We start from the raw sequence: 22,500 nt of genomic DNA, 5'->3' as shown, positions 1-22,500 counted from the left end.
CGTCCCGAAATCCATCCATTACCACGGTGCAGTCATGCAACCTTTCCTCATTAGCAATAATTTGCATAAATTATGTCAAATTATGTCAAAAACAGGAAAGGGTTGTATTTTGTCTTTTAGTCAACTTAGAAAGGTCACCTTACAGTCTGCGTCTGTGGTGTGATGTCCAGAAATGTCCATAACTAAGTCACACAACCTTTGCTGATCAGTGTAGTTTGGATCAACAATCCATTTAAAAGTGACATGGATTGATAATACTTAATTTTAATTTTAATTTTTTTTTTTTTTTTTTACTTTTTTTCTATTTCTGGACAAATTGATGAATTTCTGCACATCAAACCAAAGACTTAGAACCTTTCTAAGTTCACTATCTATCTATCGATCGTCATACTTTATGCAAATTATCCTAATGAGGAAAGTTTCATGACTATACTGTGGTAATAGACGGATTTCTGGACATCACAAACAAAATTCCTGAGTGCCATTCGTAAAATTACAATTTAAATATTAATAAATTCTGTTTTCCTAGTAATACATCTTTATAAACAGAGGCCCACATTTTGTGCTTCGTACAAATGAAAAATACAAAAACGTGCGTCTTGTGGAGGAGAAGCTGGGTGTCGCTTCTCTACGTGATCTGACTTCTCATTTTTTCGCATTTCACCCCTAGCAACCACCCCAAATGCCATAGCAACCGCTTTGAAGCCCGCAGCAGCCATCCTAAACACCCTAGCAACAGCCTGCCAGTCACCCCAAAACCCAAGCAACTGCATAGCAACACCCCCAGATACCATAGCAACTGCTTAGCAACACCCTGGCAGCCGCTCAGAACACCTCAGCAGCCACCCCAAGTGCTGTAGTAGCTGCTTAGCAACCACCTAGCAGCCACCTTGAACACCCTAGCAGTCGCCTTGAAACTCCTTAGCAACCACCAGGAAAACCATAGCAATGCCCTAGCAACCACTCTGAACACTCTAGCAACCACCTTGCAAGTCCTAAGCAACCGTAAGGAAAATCATAGCACATATAGCAGTGCCCTGGCAACCATCAGGAGTACCCTAGCAACTACCCAGGACACCGTAGCAACAGTTTAGCAAAATGTTACATAAGAAACAAATCACCTTCTGTGGTCGCCATAGCAAAGGAAAAGGTGGTTTGGCACACGGCGGCGCTTACGGCACGTGAGGAAAGCACATTTAAAATTTCTATAGAAACTTCCAGAAAATTCCAGTTTATCTTTTGATTCCACACCGCGGCTGTGAAGCTCCCAGAAAGTTTGGTCTTGAGTTTTTGGAATTGAATTGCCAATTTGTCAAAAGTGTAGAATCTCTGTGGTGCCGATGTTTGACACAGCGAATCAGATCTGTAGCAAACTGCGACTCTGAGCTCAGCTGCTCTCTGATTGGTGGCCTCAGGCAGTGACAGTGTACGTTTGTTTTGTAGGTCTCGGTGTTTGTCAGTTCCAGGCGGAGCGCTCCAACTCTTTGTTTGGTAAGACACAGGAGCTCCTCCTCTTCCTCCTCCTCTTCCTCCTCCTCTTGCCAGGCTGTGGCTTCTCTGCTGTCTTTCCTCCTGTCTCAGATTGAAGGCAGCTTCCTGTTCCAGCTGTTTGACACAGGAAGTGGAAATGTTCCCGTTGTTATCTAGGGCACATAGCACGTGTCCTGCTAAAGGTGCAGAGAGATTAGTGCTAAACCTGTGCGGAAAGTCGTTGTGTTTCCCGTAAGAGTCTTTTGAAAACTCAGGTGCATTTTCCAAACATGCGTACAAAAGGTCAGAGTTCACATGTGGTGACCTTTGACCTGCAAATCTGCACATCCAACCAATGAGATGCAATAAAACGCTTCCAGATTATAAAATACACACCACCACTTCTTCTCCTCCAGATATTACTGTCTCCTGCTTCTTCTTCTCTAGATAACTATAGCTTATCGCTTGCCAGGTCTGTAATCCTCTCTCTCTCTCTCTCTCCTCTCTCTCTCTCTCTCTCTCTCTCTCTCTCTCTCTCTCTCTCTCTCTCTAGCTGGTCTGGATATCAGCTCCATGGCTGTTGACCACTCGTTGACCTCTGAGCCATCAGGAAGCGGTGGGCGGGGCCAGAGGGCTGTACAGGAAGAGCCTCTGGATGCCATCTTAAGCCCTGAGCTGGACAAGATGGTCACTGATGGTGACTGATCTTAACCTGACACTCTTTACCCTGATACCCCGACACTCTTTCCCCTGATACCCCGACACTCTTTACCCCGACACTCTTTACCCTGATACCCCGACACTCTTTACCCTGATACCCCGACACTCTTTACCCTGACACTCTTTACCCTGATACCCTGACACTCTACCCTGATACCCCGACACTCTTTACCCTGATACCCCGACACTCTTTACCCTGATACCCTGACACTCTTTACCCTGACTGTCTTTACCCTGATACCCTGACAGTCTTTACCCTGACACTCTTTACCCTGATACCCTGACAGTCTTTACCCTGATACCCCGACACTCTTTACCCTGATACCCTGACACTCTTTACCCTGATACCCCGACACTCTTTACCCAGATACCCTCATACCCTGACTCTCTTTACCCTGATACCCTGACATTCTTTACCCTGACTCTTTCCCCTGATACCCCGACATTCTTTCCCGTGATACCCCAACTCTCTTTACCCTGATACCCTGACACTCTTTACCCTGATACCCCGACACTCTTTACCCAGATACCCTGACACCCCGACACTCTTTACCCAGGTACCCTGACATTCTTTACCCTGACTGTCTTTCCCCTGATACCCCGACACTCTTTCCCCTGATACCCTGACTCTCTTTCCCCTGATACCCTGACTCTCTTTCCCCTGATACCCTGACATTCTTTACCCTGATACCCTGACACTGTTTACTCTGATACCCGGACTCTCTTTACCCTGATACCCGGACTCTCTTTACCCTGACTGTCTTTCCTCTGATACCCCGACTCCTCACCCTCGCACTCTGACAGTCTGTGTGTTTGTGTGTTTGTTTGAACATATTGATGTGACACTGATCTGTTGTGTTTCAGGTGCTATCCTCAGCAAACTCTACAAGATCCCAGGTGGGTGTCTGATCCAACGTATAGAGGCTGAGCTCAGCGCCAGGCTGTCATTAGGTGTGCCAAAGTTTCATTTTGTGTGTGTGTGTGTGTGTGTGTGTGTGTGTGTGTGTGTCTGTGTGTTTGCAGAACTGGAAGGGAAGGATGTGGAGGAGCTGTTCACTGCGGTGCTCAGCCCCAGCAGCCAGCCGGAGCAGAACCAGAACACCAAGACCCCAACAAACACCACAGGTATTTTCACACACACACACACACACACACACACACACACACACAGTCAAGACTGTAGAGATGCTCATCAGTCCCTTCATACAAGCCTGAGTCTCAGTTATTTCTAAGGAAAATACATCTATATGTGTATTGACTTATCGTGTTAATCCAGCAGACATTCAGCACTGTGAGAGCGTTCAAAGGCTAAAGGGAAACACCAGATATTCTGATCTGTTAAACAAAACCTCAGCCTGGAGTTAGCTGCAGAGTGGCGTGGACGTACACGAGGCAGTGTGTTACTGTCGGCGTTAGAAAACAGTGATTACAGTACAAATAAAGACGTGGAAAATAAGGAGACTTTCCTGTCACGGAGGGTCACAAACTCTCTCTCTCTCTCAAATTCAAATTCAAAAGTGCTGATAAATAGTATTGTCAACGCAGACATCATGTATAGGACAAGAAATCAGTACATATTAAGATCCAGAGTCACAGCATGTATGAAAAAACAGCTGTAAGCTACATATAAATAAGTGTATAAAAGTATACATGTATATAAAATATTAACAGTTTCTTTCTGTCTCTCTGCCTTTCTCTGCCTGTCTCTCTCTCTCTCTCTCTCTCTCTCTCTCTCTCTCTCTCTCTCTCTCTCTCTCTCTCTCTCCCCAGCAGCAGCAGGAGTGTTTCCTCGTCTTCCAGTGATGAACGGCCTCATGGGAGCTGCTCCTCATTTTCCTCTGGCTCCCATGATGCCTAGCGGTGCACAGGGCCCAGCGGGCTTCAGGATGCCCCACCCTGACAGCAACAGGTGAGTACGACAGCACTACTGCAGTACCACGGCACTACTGCAGTACCACAGCACTACTGCAGTACCGCTGTACTTGTGTGGAAGCCCCGCTGCATCTTGTTTCCTGTTCCTCCTCAGGGACAGGAAGTTGAACCAGCTCGGAGGGGACGTCGTCGGTCCATGGGGTCCAGGCGGCCCTGCCCCCACAGTTGTCCCCAGCGCAAGCCCCGCCCCTGCCCCCGCCTCCGCCTCCGCCTCCACCAATCAGGTGTCAGGAGAGGGCGACCAGGATGTGATGTCGACGGCCCAGAGGAGCATGCTGAAGTGGGAGAAGGAGGAGACTCTGGGAGAGCTGGCCACCGTCGCCCCGGTGCTCTACTGCAACACCAACTTCCCCCAGCTGAGGGAGCAGTACCCTGGTACACACACACTCACACACACACACACACACACACACTCACACACTGTGGTAATCTCCTCGTCCAGCACCTCTCTGAGCAGCCATGGATGAAGGGAAAGCCCGTTAGTGCAGGTCGATTTCTGCTGGAGAAACCCCATCACTGTCACCATGGAAACTCTTGCTCGCGTTTCTGAACGGGTTTTCCCCATGTGAGCATGTGCAGGAGGCCGACTCAGAGCAGAGCCTCTCAGACTCACTTGAGCTGACAAGAGAATATTTTTTTTTTTTCTTTTTTTTGTTTTGTTTTTCTGTTTTTTAAATTCCAATGAATGTGCAGAAGATGTCATGTGATATCTTTTCAAGGCGGCGGTGATTCGTCATATTGAAATGTCGACTCTGGAAACTGTGAGTCAGATAGAGCTGGTCTGTCAGGACGAGGTGACGCTATTTGGTGAATCTGCCCTTTCAGATTGGGGATTTTGTTTGTGTAGATACATTTCCAACGCATAGAGAACCATGAATATAATCATACACTGTAATTATAATCATACAACATCAAACACGAGTTTAACACTACAGTTTGGTGGTGCTGGGGAAAACTGATGCAGCTTATTACAATATTTGTGTGGCAATGTAGTGAGTGTTTGACTCATTGTGTGTGTGTGTGTGTGTGTGTGTGTGTGTGTGTGTCAGACTGGCCCACCAGAGTGAAGCAGATCGCCAAGCTGTGGAGGAAGGCGAGCTCCCAGGACCGAGCGCCGTACGTGGTGAGTTCTGTTTGAGTTCGCAGCTCGTTCCCGTTCAGCTGAAATGGTGCAGCTGCATTTGTTCCTTCCTTTCTGGTTTGTGTGTGTGAGTGAGTGTGTGTGTCCAAACAAACTGATGTTTGTGGGGTAACGCTCCCGGTTGTAGAACAGCTGCTCCAAACGGCCCAGAAGAATTTCATGTGCACGTGTTAAAAATTCTCCATTATTATTATTATTTTTTTTTTGCTAAAACAATCTGGTAGGGGCATGTGCATCAAACACTCTCTCTCTCTCTCTCTCTCTCTCTCTCTCTCTCTGTCTCTGTCTCTGTAGCAAAAAGCGAGGGATAACCGGGCGGCTCAGCGCATCAACAAGGTCCAGCTGTCCAACGATTCGCTGAAACGCCACCAGTCAGCGCAGCCGCCGCTGGGCCCGTACGACCCCGTTTCCATGGAGACGGACGCGGCGTTCAAGGACCCGCTGAGGCCCAAAGAGTCGGAGCACGAGCAGGAGTGGAAGTACAGACAGGTGAGGACGCTGGCCGCCGCCGCCGTGCGTCTGTGTGTCTCTGTGAGCGGGTCGTTTAACTCATCCTTCCATCAGTAGAGTCAGGGCGGGAACGCCAGGCCGCACGTCCTTCAGCAAACACCTTACATTTGGACATCAAATTACAGGAAAGAGGTTCCATTACCCAAAGATTAAAAAAAGAAACAAAGAGAAAATGACCAAGAATAAAGAGTAAGAGTAAAGTAAAAACAGAAATTACCACACAGAAAAAGAAAATCAAACATAAAAATAATCATAAAATGAAGACGAAAATATTCACCAGAAATCAATTTGTTAAAAATTCAATTACAAGAAAATTACAAAAATGTTAAAAAAATAAATAAATAAATACAAGAAAATTATAAAAGAAATGTAAAAAAAAAAATCCGAGAACATTCTTAAAAATGTAAAAAAAAAAAAAAAAAATACAAGAAAATGAAAGAAAAAAATAATAATCAAAACATATGAACTGAAAATTAAACCAATGTAAAACAAAAAAAAAATTCAATTACAAAAACATTACAAAAAGTTAAAAAAAATATTCAAGAAAATTTACATTACAAGAGATTCATAAAATGTAAAAATAAAATTACAAGAACATATGAAAAAATAATTGAAATTGAAGAAATGAAGTGAATTTAGGGTAGAGCTCACTTGGAAAAGCTGATCCGTCCTTTTTTTTCTTCTCGGAGTCGCCGCGACACGCTGGCGTTGGCTTTCCCGCCCTGGCTGGTAACCATTAGCGACCATTAGTAACCATGGTAACCATCAGGACGCATGGCAGGGGGACGGGCAGGCAGGCAGACAGGCTGATGGATGGAGGGGGGGGGGGTCAGGCCGGGTTTTGGTGGGCGTGTTGTGAAGTGTGATCAGATTGACTGTAACATGTGCATGCCTGGCTCTAATCTGTCTAACTGTGAATTGTCATTGAAAAGGGAGAGGTAAATGACAGATGGGGCGCCGGTAAGAAGAGGCAGGAAAATCTCCCCAAAAGCAAAGCCCTAAAATCACCAACAGATAAAGATTGTCCCTACCAGGCATCTGTAGCAGGAGGTGGCAAAGAGGCTCTGGTAAGATCTCAAGGCGAACGTTTGGAGGCGGAGCTGGACCCACGAGACGCTGCAGTCCTTCCTCCTGCCCCCCCCCTCGTCCTCCTCACCCTGCTTCACCTCCCTAAACTAAAGCAGATACCTGTGCAGGTAGAAGAAGAGACGAGCTGCAGCTCCCTCTCTCCGCTCAGATCTCCGTTAGGTTCTGTTTGCGGCTGCTGCTCAGACTGACCAAGACATTTTGAACACGCCACCTCACACTCATTTGTGTTGTAATCAAGAAATTGGACTTTTTTTTTTCTTGTTTGTTTTTTGCTGCTCATCCTTTTGTAATGGTTTATTTCATTCATTCATTCCTTCATCTTTTTCCTCCATATTTTTGAAGTTTTCTGATGTTTGGAAGGCCTAAGTGTCATCAGACAGGTGCCATAACTCATATGTTGGTGGCACCGCCCGGCAGCCGTCGCTCTGTTGTTTTTTATTAATTTGGACTGAAAATGTCCAAAGTGATGTCTGCAGACTGACAAGCAGCCGCAAAAACACAACTAAACCACAGAATTTTTTTGTTGTTTGTTTTTTTTTAATGCTGATGAAATGGAGAAAAGCATCTGAGAAGTTATAACGAGGAGATGGTTGGAATGTGTACCTGATAAATTACTAAAAACAATTAATTGATGATCAAAAATATAAAAGTTTTAATCGACAGTATGACAGAAAATATCCCTGCAGGATGATTTTAACTGAAGGGGAGGACACGCCGTAGTGATGTCATCACCCCGGGACAGCCGATGTTTGACAGTTGAGGACAGAAGCAGTGAGTTAAGCTCCGCCCCTCTGGGCCGCCAGGCAGGAAGGAGGATTTCAGACCCGTGGGCCCAGCTCGGCCACGCCCATCATGTCCGGGCAGAACCTGTGCATTTACAAACAGGAAGTGGTGTGGGGGGGGCGGGGGGGGGGGGGGCGGGGGGGTCTAGCTGAGCATGCCCTGTGAAGTCGGCGCCCGGCTGACAGAGCACACGCACGAAGCGCTCCTGCTTTTGAGAGCCGAGCCCAGATGTGGTGGCGGTGGGCGGAGCTGATGCTGTTCTGAAGGGATGCTGCCTCCTCACCAGCCGCTGACGTCACGGCGACGTCGCCATGACGATTATTCAGTCGACATCAAAGCTCCGCCCCTGTTCCCTCAGACTTTCTTCGCTCCGGCGCTCCGTCAGTGGAATAAAGCCAGTAAAGTCAAAAAAAAAAAAAAAAAATCAAAAAAACACTCACACTTTGGCAACTTGGAGATTCTGAGATTATAAGAAACAGCCTTTTTCTCTCCGGTCGGCTCTCGTGCTCGGAGTCGTGACTCGGAGCCGCTTTCAGGTCGTTCTGTCAGCTCGTGAGTTTGTTCCTCCCGTCGGCGTCGCCGTGGAAACGCTGCGGGGCGTTTCCTGTCGGTGCGTCTGTCAGCCGCCTGGTGACGAGCGGCGGCTTCACTTTGACAGCGAGCAGCAAGCAAGGTTTGGTTCAGCAGCTGAGAGAGAGAGAGAGAGAGAGAGAGAGAGGGGTCAGTTATGATGTCAACACTGAGTATGAAGCCCCCCACCCCCCCCACCCCACCCCCAGAGTTAAAACAGTCCATCACTTCTTCCCTCCTGAAGACACGGCAGCAGGGTGGCAGATTAACTCCAGATTAACTCCAGATTAACACCTTTCACAAGCGTTTAACCCTCTGAACCCCAAGCAGTTTTGGGGTGTTTTCTGCTCCCCTCACATTTTGGCTCACTGTGGGCTTGTTTTTCTGCTGCACCTCTATGGAAACAGCACGGCTGTGGCTCTCACCTGAAGCCATTCAAAAATGTCTTTCACACAGTATGAAAGAGTTATAGTTCCATAAATAATAAATAATAAAAAAGGCAAACTGATTTTTTTTGATAATTTATTTTACAAAAATCGAGAAACATTGGAATAAATGTACAGAACATTTTTTCAGGTGCCCACAAGTGTCACTGATCCAGGAAAAAAAAAAAGTAGGGTTTTACATGATTTATTTCCTGAAATATTAACATTTTTTCAATCTGTATTAACTTAGGCGTTTTTACTGCCTTGCGCCCTTCGATGTTACTGCTGCTGCCTACACACTGAAATTCAGTGAATTTTTGTCACACAACTGTTGGGCTCACCTGAATCAATCAAGATGTCTCAGATCCGCTGAAGACCGCAGAATTTTCTGTTTTTTGAATGATCTGGATTGAGTAAATGACTATTTTTTGGCGAATTGTTGAATGAAGCATGTATAATAAAATGATTCGAATGAAAAATCACTTTTTAGGCTTAGTTTCGCCCTGTTTTTTTTACCGCTAAGTGAAAGTCGGACATGTTGCATTCAGGGACCGTCGGAAAATTCAAATTCCGACGAAAAAATAGGTTTTTAAAGCTTCCAGCTATGATAAACGGTTGAATTTTGGCGATTTTTTAAAAAATATTTCCATCCCGCTGGCGGGTTTGAGGTTCAGGGGGTTAAACACAGGAAATCTGATCCGGCGTCCGTGATCTCACCTTTAAATAAATCATACTTCATCTGTTTTCCCTTGGAACTTCTAAAATTATTATTATTATTTTTTTTTTAATAATACAATTTTTTTCTCAAGTTTCAAAGGGCTAATTACTTCCAGTTTTAATATATCATTTAAATTATTGTTTTCTTGTATTTTTTTAAATGCTTATTTTGTCATTTTGCTAACTTGCTAATAAATAGGATAATTTTCTTGTATTTTTTTATTTTCCTAATTTTTAAATTTATTTATGATCTTTTTTCCTTTTTTTTTTTTTTTTTTTTAAAGAAATGGAGTGAATTCTCTCAGGTTTCAGGGGGTTAACAGCTTGCAGTTTGTAGACAGATGAATGTTCGTGTCATGTTCGGTTCCTGTCATCCTTTCAGGGAATAATCTGCTTTTCGGACGCCTTCTGCTCTGTCGGTTTAGTAGCTTCAGTCAGCCTCAGTTCCTCCGTGTCTGCTGGGCTAAAAAGAAAAGAAAAAAAGAAAAAGAAAAGAAAACTCAGTATTTATGGGGAGAATTTGCCACCCTGTTTGCGTTTCCAGGCATTTTCACTCAGGTTTTGTGTCTGGAGAAAGTCAAACAGTTTCACCTCTGACCTCTGAGAGTTGCAGTGATGGAAGAGTTTTAACAGTGTGCTGTCTGCTGCCGCCCTGCATGTCCTCCTCCCTCCACCATAACACACCACCCATCACTGAGGGAGAGAGAGAGAGAGAGAGAGAGAGAGAGAGAAAGCGAGCATTACTAGCTGCCATGTCATCATGCTGTTTAACTACACATGAAAACACCAGCGATTACACTGACTTTGTGCTTTCTGCTGCTGTTTTGTCTCTTTGTCCTTTTTTTCTGTGCTGTCCCCCCGTCTGTCTCTCTCTCTCTCTCTCTCTCCCTCTCTCTCTCCCTCTCTCTCTCTCTCTCTCAGCAAATGCGGCAGAAGAGTAAGCAGCAGGCGAAGATCGAGGCGACTCAGAAGTTGGAGCAGGTGAAGATCGAGCAGCGGCAGCAGCAGCAGATGTTGCGTAGCCAACAGCTGGGCGGGGCCGTTTCCCCGGAGACGGGCAGCCGGAGCCCCATGATGACGCTCCCCGGCGGCAACGCCTCCCCCCTCCAGCCGGGGGCGTCCCGGGAGGGGCTGGCCAGGACGCACCCCCTCCAGGGGAACCAGACCGACGACGTCTTCCTCAGGCCCCAGGCTCCTCCCCCCTCCGGCTTCTCCTCGCTCCCCCACTCCCCTCACCCGTCCCCTCCTCACCCCCAGCCCCCCTCTCCCCAGATGTTCTCCCCGCCCTCGTCCCGCCCCTCCTCGCCCTGGGACCCCTACAGTAAGGTGGTGGGGACCCCTCGCCCGGCCCCCTCGCCGGCCGCCGGCCCCCCGGCCGCCCAGCAGCAGCGCCGCGGCTCCCTGAGCGCCTCGCCGGCTCACGACGCCCTGGGCTCGCCCTCGCCAACGCCGGACTCCAAGCCCTCAGAGGCCCCCAGAGTCCTGGGACCACAGACAGGTAACTGACCGCCCCCTGTCCCATCATGCACCTGTTCACCTCACTGTCACACGCATAGCTTGTCCCCGTGCTGGGAGTTAACATACTGGCCGTGCTTACCCAGCATGCCGAGCGGGACGTCCCGCCCCCGCTCTGCCTCTGTTTGGCTGAACCGAAGCAGGTCCAGTATGTGAGCGTATGTCCTCCTCTCCTAATCCCACCTAATCCCACCTAATCCCCCCTCCTGGTTTTCTGCTCCTAGGGGCCCAGCAGAGCAGGGTGGGCATGATGAGCCCCCCCACAGGCTCCGCCCCCGACCACTCCAGGCTGGTGGGTGTCCGGGCGGCTGAGGTCTACCAGAGGACGTCCCATAACAGCAACAGTGTCCGTGTGTCTGTCACCGAGCCGTACGGGCGCTGCGGCCTCGGCCCCGGCCCGGCGGGCGGCGAGATCGGGCTGGGCGGGGTGTTCAAGGCGCCCATGCCCCCCCAGCAGGAGGCGTTTGGCGGCGCGGGAGGAGTTAGGAGGGACCAGCCCAGACCCACAGAACTGGGCTTCTCTCTGCCCCTCCCCCAGCAGGACACCTTCCCCTCCAGCCCGCTGTCCGGCCTCGGCTCGCCGCACCGCAGCCCGTACGCCCAGACGCCCGGCACGCCGCGGCCCGACTACAGCCAGCAGATGGCCGACCCCTTCGCCCAGCAGTCGCCGTTGGGCTCGCGGCCCTCGCCCGACCCCTACGCCAACCCCCAGACGCCCGGCACGCCACGCCCGCACTCTGACCCCGCCTACCTCGCCACGCCGCCGGCCCTGCGGCCGGAGCAGTACGGCCAGCAGACGCCCGGCCGCAGGCCGTCGCCCTCCCACTCCTCACACCCGTCTCTGGACCCGTACGCCTCGGCCCCCGGGACGCCCCGCCCCTCTGACCGCTTCCCGCGGTCCCCCGGGGGCCAGCGGAGCAACGACCCCTACACGCAGCCCGCCGGCACGCCGCGGCCCTCCCCGGACCCGTACGGCCAGCAGCCCTCCACGCCGCGGCCCCTCAAGGCCCCCGAGCCCTTCAGCCAGGCGGGGGGCCCCGTGAGGCCCGGCGGCCCCGCAGAGAGCTTCACCGCCCAGCCGGCAGCCTCCGCCTCATCCCCCCTGTCCCAGGACGGCTTCACACAGACACTCCACCAGGTCTGTCTGCCTGTCTCTCTGTCTGTCTCTCTGTCTGTCTGTCTGTCTCTCTGTCTGTCTGCCTGTCTGTCTGCCTGTCTGTCTGAACCTGTCTGCCTGTCTGCCTGTCTCTCTGTCTCTCTGTCTGTCTGCCTGCCTGTCTGTCTGCCTGTCTGTCTGAACCTGTCTCTCTCTGTCTGTCTGCCTGCCTGTCTCTCTGTCTGTCTCTGTCTGTCTGTCTGTCTGCCTGCCTGTCTGCCTGTCTCTGTCTGTCTGTCTGCCTGTCTGTCTCTGTCTGTCTGTAGTTTAAAAGGGACACATTACCCATAATGCATTAGGTCCGCTCTGATTGCTGCCTTCAGCGTCCATAGAATAAAGTTTTACCCACAATCCTTCATGGTAAATGTGTTTTCCAGAGAGCCCAGGCGTCTCTGGTCCATAATGTGTGTGTGGGTCAGCGGGCGGCCCGCGGCCCGCGGCGAGGTCAGCCCCCTCTAACCTCCCGTCCCTCTGCAGGTGCATCAGTCTCCAGGACAGCAGCAGGACGCATTTCCCAGAACCCCTGGCGGCCAGACCCCAAAGCATCCTGGGATCACAGAGGAGGCCGGCTTCTCGAGCCTGGCCGGTCAGACGCCGGGTCACGACCCCTTCGAGCCGGGTCACATGACCCCCGGCCCTCCGCAGGCCGACAAGACAGCAGCCAATGAGATGGCAGCTCTGGGCGGGGCCTCCCTGGACGGACCAGTCAGCATGCTCCCTCAGCTGGGGGACTCGGAGGAGAAGCTCCGACAGGTACAGGTGTGTGTGTGAGTGTGTGTGTGTGTGTGAGTGTGTGTGTGTGTGTGTGTGAGAGAAATATTTGAAGAACTGTTTCATATTTCTTTATGACGGGTTCTCCTGGGTTCTCCTGGGTTCTCCTGTGTTCTCCTGGGTTCTCCTGGGTTCTCCTGGGTTCTCTGACTGGTCTGTGTTCCTGCAGCGTCAGCGGTTGCGTCAGCTCATCCTGAGGCAGCAGCAGCAGAAGAGCGCCCTGCGGCAAGAGAAAGGTCTGCAAGAGCCGCCGGCTGCCCCGCCCACCCCCGGCCCCGGCCCCGCCCCCGGCCCGGCCACGCCCCATCACTGGCCCCAGGACGAGTCTGCCACCATTCCCCCTCAAACGGATATGTTCGGCCGTCCGCCGCCCCCCTACCCCGGCACAGCCAGAGCGGGGGGGCCGGCCGGGGCCCCGAGGTTCCCCGGAGGTTTCCCAGGGGAGCAGAGAGGCTTCCCCACCGGAGAGGCTCCCTTCCCCAGGCAGAGCCTCCCCAGGGAGCTGGGAGGGATGGGCGTGCGAGCACCTGGCCCCAGGTGAGAGGGACAACATGAGGAGATGCTTCTTCAGAATCAGTAAAGGGTTTGAGTCTGTTTCCTGTAACCTGCCTCCTCCTCTCCAGGTTTGGGTTCCTCCCTGGAGCTCCAGCAGGCCTGCAGGACTCCTTCCTTCGTGCTCCCCAGAGTGCAGTGCCTGGTTCTGGGCTCGGCCTGGCAGAGGGGGTCCCTGTCCAGATGAGGAGGCCCATGACGGGGGAGTTCATGGGCATCCGACCCCTGTCTGCCCCAAACACACACACACACATGATGACAGGTGAGGACTAATCCAAATCCAGGCAGAATTTATTTCTGCAGCAACGTAAATCAAAGTGTTCATGGTTTAAAAGCAGCTGAGGGCCATGAAACACAAAACTAACAACCGAGACAAGATGACCAGCATCATGAAGGAACACAAGAACAGACAGAGCAGGAAACCAATAAATAAATATGAGGAAACAGCCATTCAGAGGTAGCAGGAAACAGGTTATTGTTTATTAATGGTTCATTTGATAGCGATTCAGTGTACATAGATAAACTGAAAACAGCTGTCCAGTGAAGTATAGTGGTGTTTGTAGCGGATGCTAATTTGCAGTATTCATTCCTAGAAGTGCTTTTGCAAAAATAAGAGACAAAAGAACACAAAAACAGCAAAACAAGAAAAGAAAACGAGGTAAACTGATGACAGCAAGGTTAGTTTTAAGTTTCTTCCTCTAACCAGGAACTTTTTGGACGTTTGGATTTGGATTTTTTTTAACTGAACTGTTTTTACAGAATTTCTCTGACTCTTCTCAACTAAAGTTTCAAATGTCTTCAAGTCCTTGAAGGCAGTTAAATAACTAAATCATCTTAAATTGAGTTCCCTGTTTCATGTGGACATGAACTGCATAAACAGGTGTCGAGTTAAAACAAGGACAATGCTTAATTATTAGTTTGTTAATAAATAACAAAGTTCAGGTGATGTTTCCACACGTAAGCACTTTGATGTTTTTATCCCCCAAAGGTGTTTCCCAGCCCTTCCTGCCGCGCTCCCTCCCCATCCAGCAGCACAGCATCATGGGACAGCCCTTCATTGAGTTGCGACACCGGGCCCCGGAGGCTCGCCTGCGGCTGCCCTTCCCGCCGCCCGGCCCCCTGGATCCCGAGCCCCCACCGGGGGCCCCCAGGGACCCACAGCTGCCGGCGGGCCGGTCTGCCCAAGGCGGCAGGCTGGGCGAGGCGGCGCTGGGCCAGCAGATGGCGCTAGCAGCCGGCATGGACACGCTGAACCAACAGGACCAACAGCAGCCGCCGCTCAGCCACGCGGCGGCGCTGCAGGGCGGCGAGGCGGCGCTCCCAGGGGCTGATGGGATAGAAGAGCACCTGGAGGGGGAAGACTCGGCCGTGAAGGACCTGGAGGACGTGGAGGTCAAAGATCTGGTCGACCTCAACCTGAACCTCGACCCCGAGGACGGTATGAAAATTAATTAGTCTGATTAGTCTAGTCTCATTAATTTGAATTAGTAAAACCTTGTTATATGTTTTTTCACCACTCTTTAAAAAAAGGGTCAAAAGGGGAACCTACTATCAGTTAAAACCCCCAAATATTTCCATGTTTGAACCCGTTCAGTTTGAACATCCTGCATCAGTAAAATGTCTTCATAACTGTTTTGAGCTGAAACGCACCTGCACCAGGTCAGAGGCAGATTATAATCTGGTCTGGTCAGAGGCAGATTATAATCTGGTCTGGGCTGAGACGTTTCTGACTGTTTTCCTCTGCACCCCCATCTGGTCCTGTCCGGCCGATCGGTCAGAGTGATGGAAAACGGGAAGGAAGTCGGTCCAGACGGAAACTGGCCTGAGATCAGCTTTAGTGTCGTGCCATCAGTCATTCTGTCCCCCCAGGTGTGAGTCTGTCATCACCTTCAGGCTGATGTTTGTCTCCAGGTAAAGAGGATTTGGATCTGGGTCCGAACGACCTCCACCTGGACGACCTGCTGCTGTCGGGGAAGTTTGACCTGATCGCCTACGCCGACCCCGAGCTCAACCTGGAGGACAAGAAGGACATGTTCAACGAGGAGCTGGAGCTGGGCGAGCCGGCCGACGACAAGGAGGGCGGGGACAGGAGGGACGGGAAGGCCGAGAGCCACGCCCCCCTGCTGGGCCACGTCAAACAGGAAGTGAAGGATGCCATCAAAACAGAAGCCAAGGACTGCCCCTCGGCCCACCCTGCCGTCCTGACCTCCAAACCCCCAGGAGCCCCGGGAGGCGAGGCCAAGGTAGGAGGCCCTCCAAACCTCCATTTACACATGAATAAATTAATCTTAATGTCAAGACCATCTTCACTTTTTTGATTGTTTAGGGTTCATTTGGTCAAAGGTCAACAGTAGAAGCCAACGAGAAGTGGTTAACATTCTCTGAAAGCTGGAACCCTGCAGATTAGGCGGAGAATAAAGCAGATTAGGCGGAGAATAAAGCAGATTAGGTGGAGAATAAAGCAGATTAGGCGGAGAATAAAGCAGATTAGAATAAAGCATCATTTGATAATTATCGGTTCAGCAGAGTGACGGTGTGTTGCTGCAGCTTCCAGTGTCTCTACAGCAGCACACAGAGTCTTTATGGCTCCATACATCAACAGACTGTGCACCTCTGACCCCGTCACTCCTTCCTTCCCTCCCTCTCTCCGTCTCTTCCCTCCCTCTCTCCGTCTCTTCCCTCCCTGCAGGAGAAGCTGGAGGACTCTGGCTCTGGTTCAGCCGTCAGCGCCGTGCTGGCTCTCCCGGCCCAGGAGCAGGCTCCCACCTCAGGCATGGCCCCCAGGGGACACGCCCCCCTGGCAGCAGGTAAACTGCTTTATTCAGAATAAACCAGAAAGGTAATATTAGTTTGGAAACCACCTGAGCTGAGGTCAGCTGAGCCACGGCAGGCTGACCGCAAAAACTTTGCATCTGCTGGGAGTGGCCCTGTTATGTAGCCAGAGCTCCTTGGCCCAATAAATAACTAAATAAACATTAAGATAGAATATTTCTCTGAGTCTATTTCTTGCACGTGTGTTTTTTTTTTCTCATTAATTTACAACTTGAATCTCAGGAGTTTTTTTCCTCAGAATATTGAGGCTCCATCATTTGTTTTCTGCCCTCAGGGGCCCAGTGCTCAGTCAGCTGATGGTTAGTGTTTGACCTCAGAGTCTGTTGTCCTGTCCCTTGTCTCCTCTGTCCAGGCCGGCCGGCCGTCTTCCAGCCGCAGCAGAGGCCGTTTGGCCCCGCCCCCTCCGCGCTCCTCAACCCCCAACACCAAGGTCGCCCGCCGCCCCTCCAGCCGCGCCTCCTCCTCAACCCGCAGAGCCAGCCCCTGCTTCCGGGCGTCCAGGCCCAGGCCCAGGCCCAGCTGCAGGCCCAGGCCCAGCTGCAGGCCCAGGCCCAGCTGCAGGCCCAGCTGCAGGGGGTGCGGCCCCTCCTGCTGGAGGAGCAGCCCCTCCTCCTGCAGGACCTGCTGGACCAGGAGCGGCAGGAGCAGCAGCAGCAGAAACAGATGCAGGCGCTGATCAGACAGAGATCCACCCCAGAGACCGTGTTTCCCAACATGGGTGAGCTGCAGCGTCTCTCTCTCTCACACACACACACACACACACACACACACACACAGTTAATCATACAGCTAATTGAGGGCACTGACTTGACAGTGACCAAGAGGTGATGAGTGTGTAAGGACAGACGTCATCCTGTCTCAACCTTGGTCTCAGTTTAGATTTGCATTTATTTTGTTGTTTCAGTTCTTTGTAACTTTGCTGTGCAGCTAAAGTTTAATTTTTCTGTCTTGTAGTATATGTTACGTTTAGCTAACTGTGTGTGTGTGTGTGTGTGTGTGTGTGTGTGTCCAGCAGACTTGGACTCCATTGCAGATCCGATCATGAAAGCCAAGATGGTGGCTCTGAAGGGCATCAACAAGGTCATGACGCAGGGCAGCCTGGCGCTCCCCCCCAACAACAGGTAGGAGGGGCCTGTTTCACGCAGCGGGGCGGGGCCGGCGGGGCGGGGCCGGCGGGGCGGGGCCGGCGGGGCGGGGCCAGCTGCACAGGAGCACTCCACCCTTTGGGGCAAAGCCCCCTTTTCCCACCTTCCCCAGCCTGAGGCCGTATGTTGGAGCTCCTGTGGGCAGCATTTAGCTTAGCATAAAGAGTAGAAGGAATAAACCTCGCAGCAGCTCTGAAGCTGCAGTGAATGTGCTCAGATGTTACAGCGCCACCATCTGGCTGCTCCTCAGACCAACCCACTTTTTAAAAAATGCCACCGATGGCACATAAAGATGCCATGACCATCCTGCTGTGTTTGTTTAAATGGGAAAGACTGTTTTGCCCCAATTAAAGTTCACTGTGTGTGTGTGTGTGTGTGTGTGTGTGTGTGTGTGTGTGTGTGTGTGTCAGTGTCAGTGTTAGATTCCAGCAGGCTCCGGGGGCCCAGGGCCCAGAGGGGCCTCCTGTTCCTGTTCGCTGGCTTGGACAGGTCTGCACAAACCAAACACTTATCATCTTGTTTTATCTAATTAAATTGATCCGTTTCTTCTTGTTCTTCAGCATCAGATCAGCCATCGAGTTAAAAACAAACGTATTCCAAACTTTGAGATCAGGAAATGAGTCTTGAAATTCATTAAAGCAATGTCAAGTGTATTTTTATCTTATTTTGTTTTATTTTTTGCAGTAAAATGAGCAGTATGAGTCACAGCCAGTGTGATGTTTCCTGTTTTGAGCTCTGAGTTTCTGTATTGGCCTGATTAAGCTGCTGCATCACTTTAGAGGACTTTAATAAATAGCAGTTGTTTCTGCCGTTGAATAAAACTGGCCGTGACAACATGTGAGCATGAAGGGAGAGCAGGATGAGTGAAATCTCCTCTGTTGCCGTCAGGATGGGAAGCTGACTCCTCATCTGGTGAGACCGTCTCCTCCCAGCTTCGGCCCGGGCTTCACCAGTGAGTATCAGAGGAGCGTCGACTACATCTGACAGAGTGTGTGTTAGTGTGTGTGTGTGTGTGTGTGTGTGTGTGTGTGTGTGTGTGTGTGTGTGTGTGCCTGGCTGTGAGCTGAAGCCGCTCCTCCTCTGTGCTCCTGCAGACGAGTCTCAGCGGCGGCAGTACGAGGAGTGGCTGGGGGAGACGCAGCAGCTGCTCCAGATGCAGCAGCGCCTCCTGGAGGAGCAGATCGCCGCCCACCGCAAGGCCAAGAAGGCTCTGTCGGCCAAGCAGAGGACCGCCAAGAAGGCCGGCCGCGTGTTCGCCGAGGAGGACGCCGCCCAGCTCCGCAACGTCACCGAGCAGCAGGGGGCGGTGCAGAAACAGCTGGAGCAGGTATAGTGTAGATCACCCAGCAGCAGGGGGCGCTGACACCGCTGCTGTTCATGTGGATCACCTGTCTCACGTCTCTCTGTCTCTCTGTCAGATCCGGAAGCAGCAGAAGGACCACGCCGAGCTGATCGAGGACTACAGGACCAAGCAGCAGCAGCAGAGAGCCCTGCAGCCGCCCGCGGCCCCCCCCGTGCCCCAGACGCTGCTCGGCCAACCCGTCATGCCCGTGCAGGCCCACCCGGGCGGCCCCGCTCAGGCCCGCCTCCCGAACGCACCCCCTGTTTGGACACCTGGCAGCATAGGGCAGAGGATGCCCCCCCACCTGCCCCCTCAGATGCCCCCCGCCCAGGCTCCCGCTCTGGGTCCTGCGGCGGCGAGCTTCACCGCGGCGCCGCAGGGCCCGGCCGGAGGTCCGAGCACGGCGGCAGGAAACCCTGCTGCTGTGGCGGGGGGCGGAGCCGCCGCACCCCCCCAGGTACAACACATTTTCCATAATGATCCACTGCACAGGAGCTTTTATTCTGAAGGAGCACTGTCTGTAGTGACATGATACTGCTGCTACTAGTACAACTAATAGTACTGCTGTGACTGCTGCTTATCCCATTATTACCTTTACTGCTCGTCCTGTAAGTGACATGTTGGTCATCTCCAGGTGAAGTTTGATGACAACAACCCGTTCAGTGAAGGCTTCCAGGAGCGGGAGAGGAGGGAGAGGCTGAGGGAGCAGCAGGAGAGGCAGAGAGTGCAGCTCATGCAGGAGGTGAAACTCAAACTCACTGGAATCATTTCATGATCATTTTCCTCACATGCAGTCTGCGGGTCACTCAGGAAGGAGCTGTGTGAATACATCATGATGTGATTTTGGTGCTGACCTGCTTTTCCTCTCAGCAGGTTGAGCGACATCGCGCTCTGCAGCAGAGGCTGGAGCTGGAGCAGCAAGGCCTCCTGGGAGCCTCCATGGGAACAGGGGCCGGGGTAGCAGCCATACCCACGGCCGGAGCCATGCCCGGGACCCGGGTTGGGCCCGGCCCCGGGCCGGTGACGGGGGCAGGGGGTCAGGCTGGGTCCACAGCCGCCCCCGGTGGAGACGGTCTCTCCCAGATGCCCTTCTTCAGCTCTGAGTTGCCTCAGGACTTCCTCCAGTCCCCTCCGGCCTCCAGGGGGGCAGCGCAGCACCAGGCCCAGGCCGGGGTGCCCTTCACCCAGCAGGCCTACGGTGGAGCTTCCCTGCCCCCTGGAGCTCACACAGGTCAGGTCCTAGCAGAGCGAGGCAGGCCCCTGCCCGGGCACGGAGGCCCCCTCGACGTGGCCTCCTCCAGCCCCCAGCCCAGGCCCAGACTCCCCGGCCCCATGGGGCCCTCTGCCCAGGGACAGGTGTGCCCTGCTGGGATGGGAGGAGCAAACATGACACCCTCCCACCCTGGAAGTCTGGGTGTAGGAGATCTTCAGCGCCATCCGTTTGGACATGACTCCTCCTCCTCTTCCTCCCCCTCTACTCCTCTCCCCCCCTCTTTCCCCTCCTCCTCTGGAGGCCCCTCCTCCCTCATCCAGCTCTACTCTGACATCATCCCTGACGAGAAACCAAAGAAGAAGAGGAGCAGGAACAGGAAGAAGGACGGAGACGATAACATAGGCGGAGGGGCCAGGACGCCGCTGTCGTCCCACTCTGATGACATCACAGCCCCACCCACACCAGCTGTCTCTGACACTTCTTGCTCCACACCCACACGGGGCAGCGTGGACCAATCAGATCTGTCCTTCCCTCAAAGCTCCTCCTTCTCTGGCCTCGCTCCATCGTCGGAGCTGGAGAGGCAGCTGTCAGCTGACCCCTCAGCCCAGGATGGGGCCTCTACCTTGGGCTTGGAGTCTGAGAGAGTCCCTCTCTCTGGAGCTCATCTGGTGGTCAAGGTGAGCAAACATTACTGTGATTTCATTGGGGTACTACTGTAGTACTACTGTAGTACTGCCATGTTTTCAGTCAGGTACTACGGCCAAGTGAGATAACCTCAGTATCTTCAGTGTAATTTTGCTGTTGTAGTTGTTATGGTAGTGCTAAGAGAAGGTGTGTGTTCTTCATCCAGGAGGAGAAGCATGAGCGAGGTGTGTGTGGAGAGGGTGTGGTCAAAATGGAGGAGGGAGTGAGCGAGGGATTCTCCACCTCTCCTCTCCACGGAGGAGACGGAGGAAAGGAGCTGCTCAGACACCTGCTGAAGGACAAGACCTCCCCGGCAAATACGCCGTCGCCTGGCAACCAGGCCCCGCCCGCTCGCCGGCAGCTGTCCGGCGAGAGCATCCGGTCCGAGGAGGAGGAGGGGCCAGCCGGTCCTGGTTACCATGGCAACAGCAACATGGTGAGGAGGGGGGGGCGAGGAGCTTTACAACTGAAAGAAAATCAGAGATCAGTGAAGTGGTTAAAACACAGGAACCCTTCTCTCCCTCAGATGGTGGACAGTCCCGGGCAGGAGCACCTGGACGTCCCGGGGAAGAAGAAGCCTCAGCGCTGCAAGAGGCTCGCTCGCCCGGAGAGAGAGAGAGCCCCTCCCAAAAACAAGAGGAGGAAAAAAGAGGAAGAGGAGAAGACGCTCCACTCCTCTTCCTCGTCCACCTCTGATCCGCTGATGACACTCAGACAGGTAGAGCCGGACGAAGCACATCAAGACACTTAACCTGAGGATGTGCTGCATGGTTAACTGATTATGTTATCGATTATGTTATCGATTATGTTATCGATTATGGATTGATAATGGATTGATTATGTTATTGATTATGTTATTGATTATGGATTGATTATGGATTGATTATGGATTGATTTTGGATTGATTATGGATTGATTATGGATTGATTATGGATTGATTTTGGATTGATTTTGGATTGATTTTGGATTGATTTTGGATGGTGTCCCCCAGCTGACAGTGCTGCCCCTCATGGAGCCGGTTCTAGGGGTGGACCTGAGTCTGTTCCCCCCGTACGGCAGCTCCTCCCTGGGCAGAGACTCCAGGCTGACCGGCTCCTTCGGGAACGCCTCGCTGGACGGAGTCACCGACTACTACTCCCAGCTCATATACAAGGTACTACTACTGCAGTACTACTACTCCCAGCTCATATACAAGGTACTACTACTGCAGTACTACTACTCCCAACTCATATACAAGGTACTACTACTGCAGTACTACTACTCCCAGCTCATATACAAGGTACTACTACTGCAGTACTACTACTCCCAGCTCATATACAAGGTACTACTACTGCAGTACTACTACTCCCAGCTCATATACAAGGTACTACTACTGCAGTACTACCACTCCCAGCTCATATACAAGGTACTACTACTGCAGTACTACTACTCCCAGCTCATATACAAGGTACTACTACTGCAGTACTGCCACTACAAGGTACTACTACTCCCAGCTCATATACAAGGTACTACTACTGCAGTACTACTACTCCCAGCTCATATACAAGGTACTACTACTGCAGTACTACCACTCCCAGCTCATATACAAGGTACTACTACTGCAGTACTACTACTCCCAGCTCATATACAAGGTACTACTACTGCAGTACTGCCACTCCCAGCTCATATACAAGGTACTACTACTGCAGTACTGCCACTCCCAGCTCATATACAAGGTACTACTACTGCAGTACTACCACTCCCAGCTCATATACAAGGTACTACTACTGCAGTGCTACCACTCCCAGCTCATATACAAGGTACTACTACTGCAGTACTACTACTCCCAACTCATATACAAGGTACTACTACTGCAGTACTACCACTCCCAGCTCATATACAAGGTACTACTACTGCAGTACTACTACTCCCAGCTCATATACAAGGTACTACT

At 51.8% G+C, this 22,500-nt stretch overlaps 1 protein-coding gene across 1 annotated transcript in view; it reads left to right on the top strand.

Moving 5' to 3' along the window:
• The window catches only part of LOC115379168 (histone-lysine N-methyltransferase 2C-like), a 70,008-nt gene that overhangs the window by 44,637 nt on the left and 2,871 nt on the right, over nucleotides 1–22,500 (top strand). The window contains exons 32-59 of the mRNA XM_030079888.1: nucleotides 1,444–1,491; nucleotides 2,024–2,167; nucleotides 3,055–3,087; nucleotides 3,214–3,315; nucleotides 3,961–4,099; nucleotides 4,217–4,497; nucleotides 5,172–5,245; nucleotides 5,558–5,752; nucleotides 6,706–6,840; nucleotides 10,279–10,855; nucleotides 11,097–12,010; nucleotides 12,506–12,787; nucleotides 12,969–13,336; nucleotides 13,423–13,613; nucleotides 14,340–14,789; nucleotides 15,263–15,594; nucleotides 16,041–16,158; nucleotides 16,536–16,901; nucleotides 17,196–17,304; nucleotides 17,733–17,817; nucleotides 18,217–18,280; nucleotides 18,423–18,655; nucleotides 18,747–19,127; nucleotides 19,305–19,412; nucleotides 19,541–20,560; nucleotides 20,734–21,003; nucleotides 21,094–21,285; nucleotides 21,559–21,776. Coding sequence (XP_029935748.1) covers nucleotides 1,444–1,491; nucleotides 2,024–2,167; nucleotides 3,055–3,087; nucleotides 3,214–3,315; nucleotides 3,961–4,099; nucleotides 4,217–4,497; nucleotides 5,172–5,245; nucleotides 5,558–5,752; nucleotides 6,706–6,840; nucleotides 10,279–10,855; nucleotides 11,097–12,010; nucleotides 12,506–12,787; nucleotides 12,969–13,336; nucleotides 13,423–13,613; nucleotides 14,340–14,789; nucleotides 15,263–15,594; nucleotides 16,041–16,158; nucleotides 16,536–16,901; nucleotides 17,196–17,304; nucleotides 17,733–17,817; nucleotides 18,217–18,280; nucleotides 18,423–18,655; nucleotides 18,747–19,127; nucleotides 19,305–19,412; nucleotides 19,541–20,560; nucleotides 20,734–21,003; nucleotides 21,094–21,285; nucleotides 21,559–21,776 — 7,429 coding nt within the window. The remainder of the gene's footprint in view (nucleotides 1–1,443; nucleotides 1,492–2,023; nucleotides 2,168–3,054; nucleotides 3,088–3,213; nucleotides 3,316–3,960; nucleotides 4,100–4,216; nucleotides 4,498–5,171; nucleotides 5,246–5,557; nucleotides 5,753–6,705; nucleotides 6,841–10,278; nucleotides 10,856–11,096; nucleotides 12,011–12,505; nucleotides 12,788–12,968; nucleotides 13,337–13,422; nucleotides 13,614–14,339; nucleotides 14,790–15,262; nucleotides 15,595–16,040; nucleotides 16,159–16,535; nucleotides 16,902–17,195; nucleotides 17,305–17,732; nucleotides 17,818–18,216; nucleotides 18,281–18,422; nucleotides 18,656–18,746; nucleotides 19,128–19,304; nucleotides 19,413–19,540; nucleotides 20,561–20,733; nucleotides 21,004–21,093; nucleotides 21,286–21,558; nucleotides 21,777–22,500) is intronic.

The sequence above is a fragment of the Myripristis murdjan genome, chromosome 20, assembly GCF_902150065.1.
Source record: "Myripristis murdjan chromosome 20, fMyrMur1.1, whole genome shotgun sequence".
Lineage (NCBI taxonomy): Eukaryota > Metazoa > Chordata > Actinopteri > Holocentriformes > Holocentridae > Myripristis > Myripristis murdjan.
Note: the sequence above shows the minus strand (reverse complement) of the source record. Positions and strands in the feature narration are given on the sequence as shown.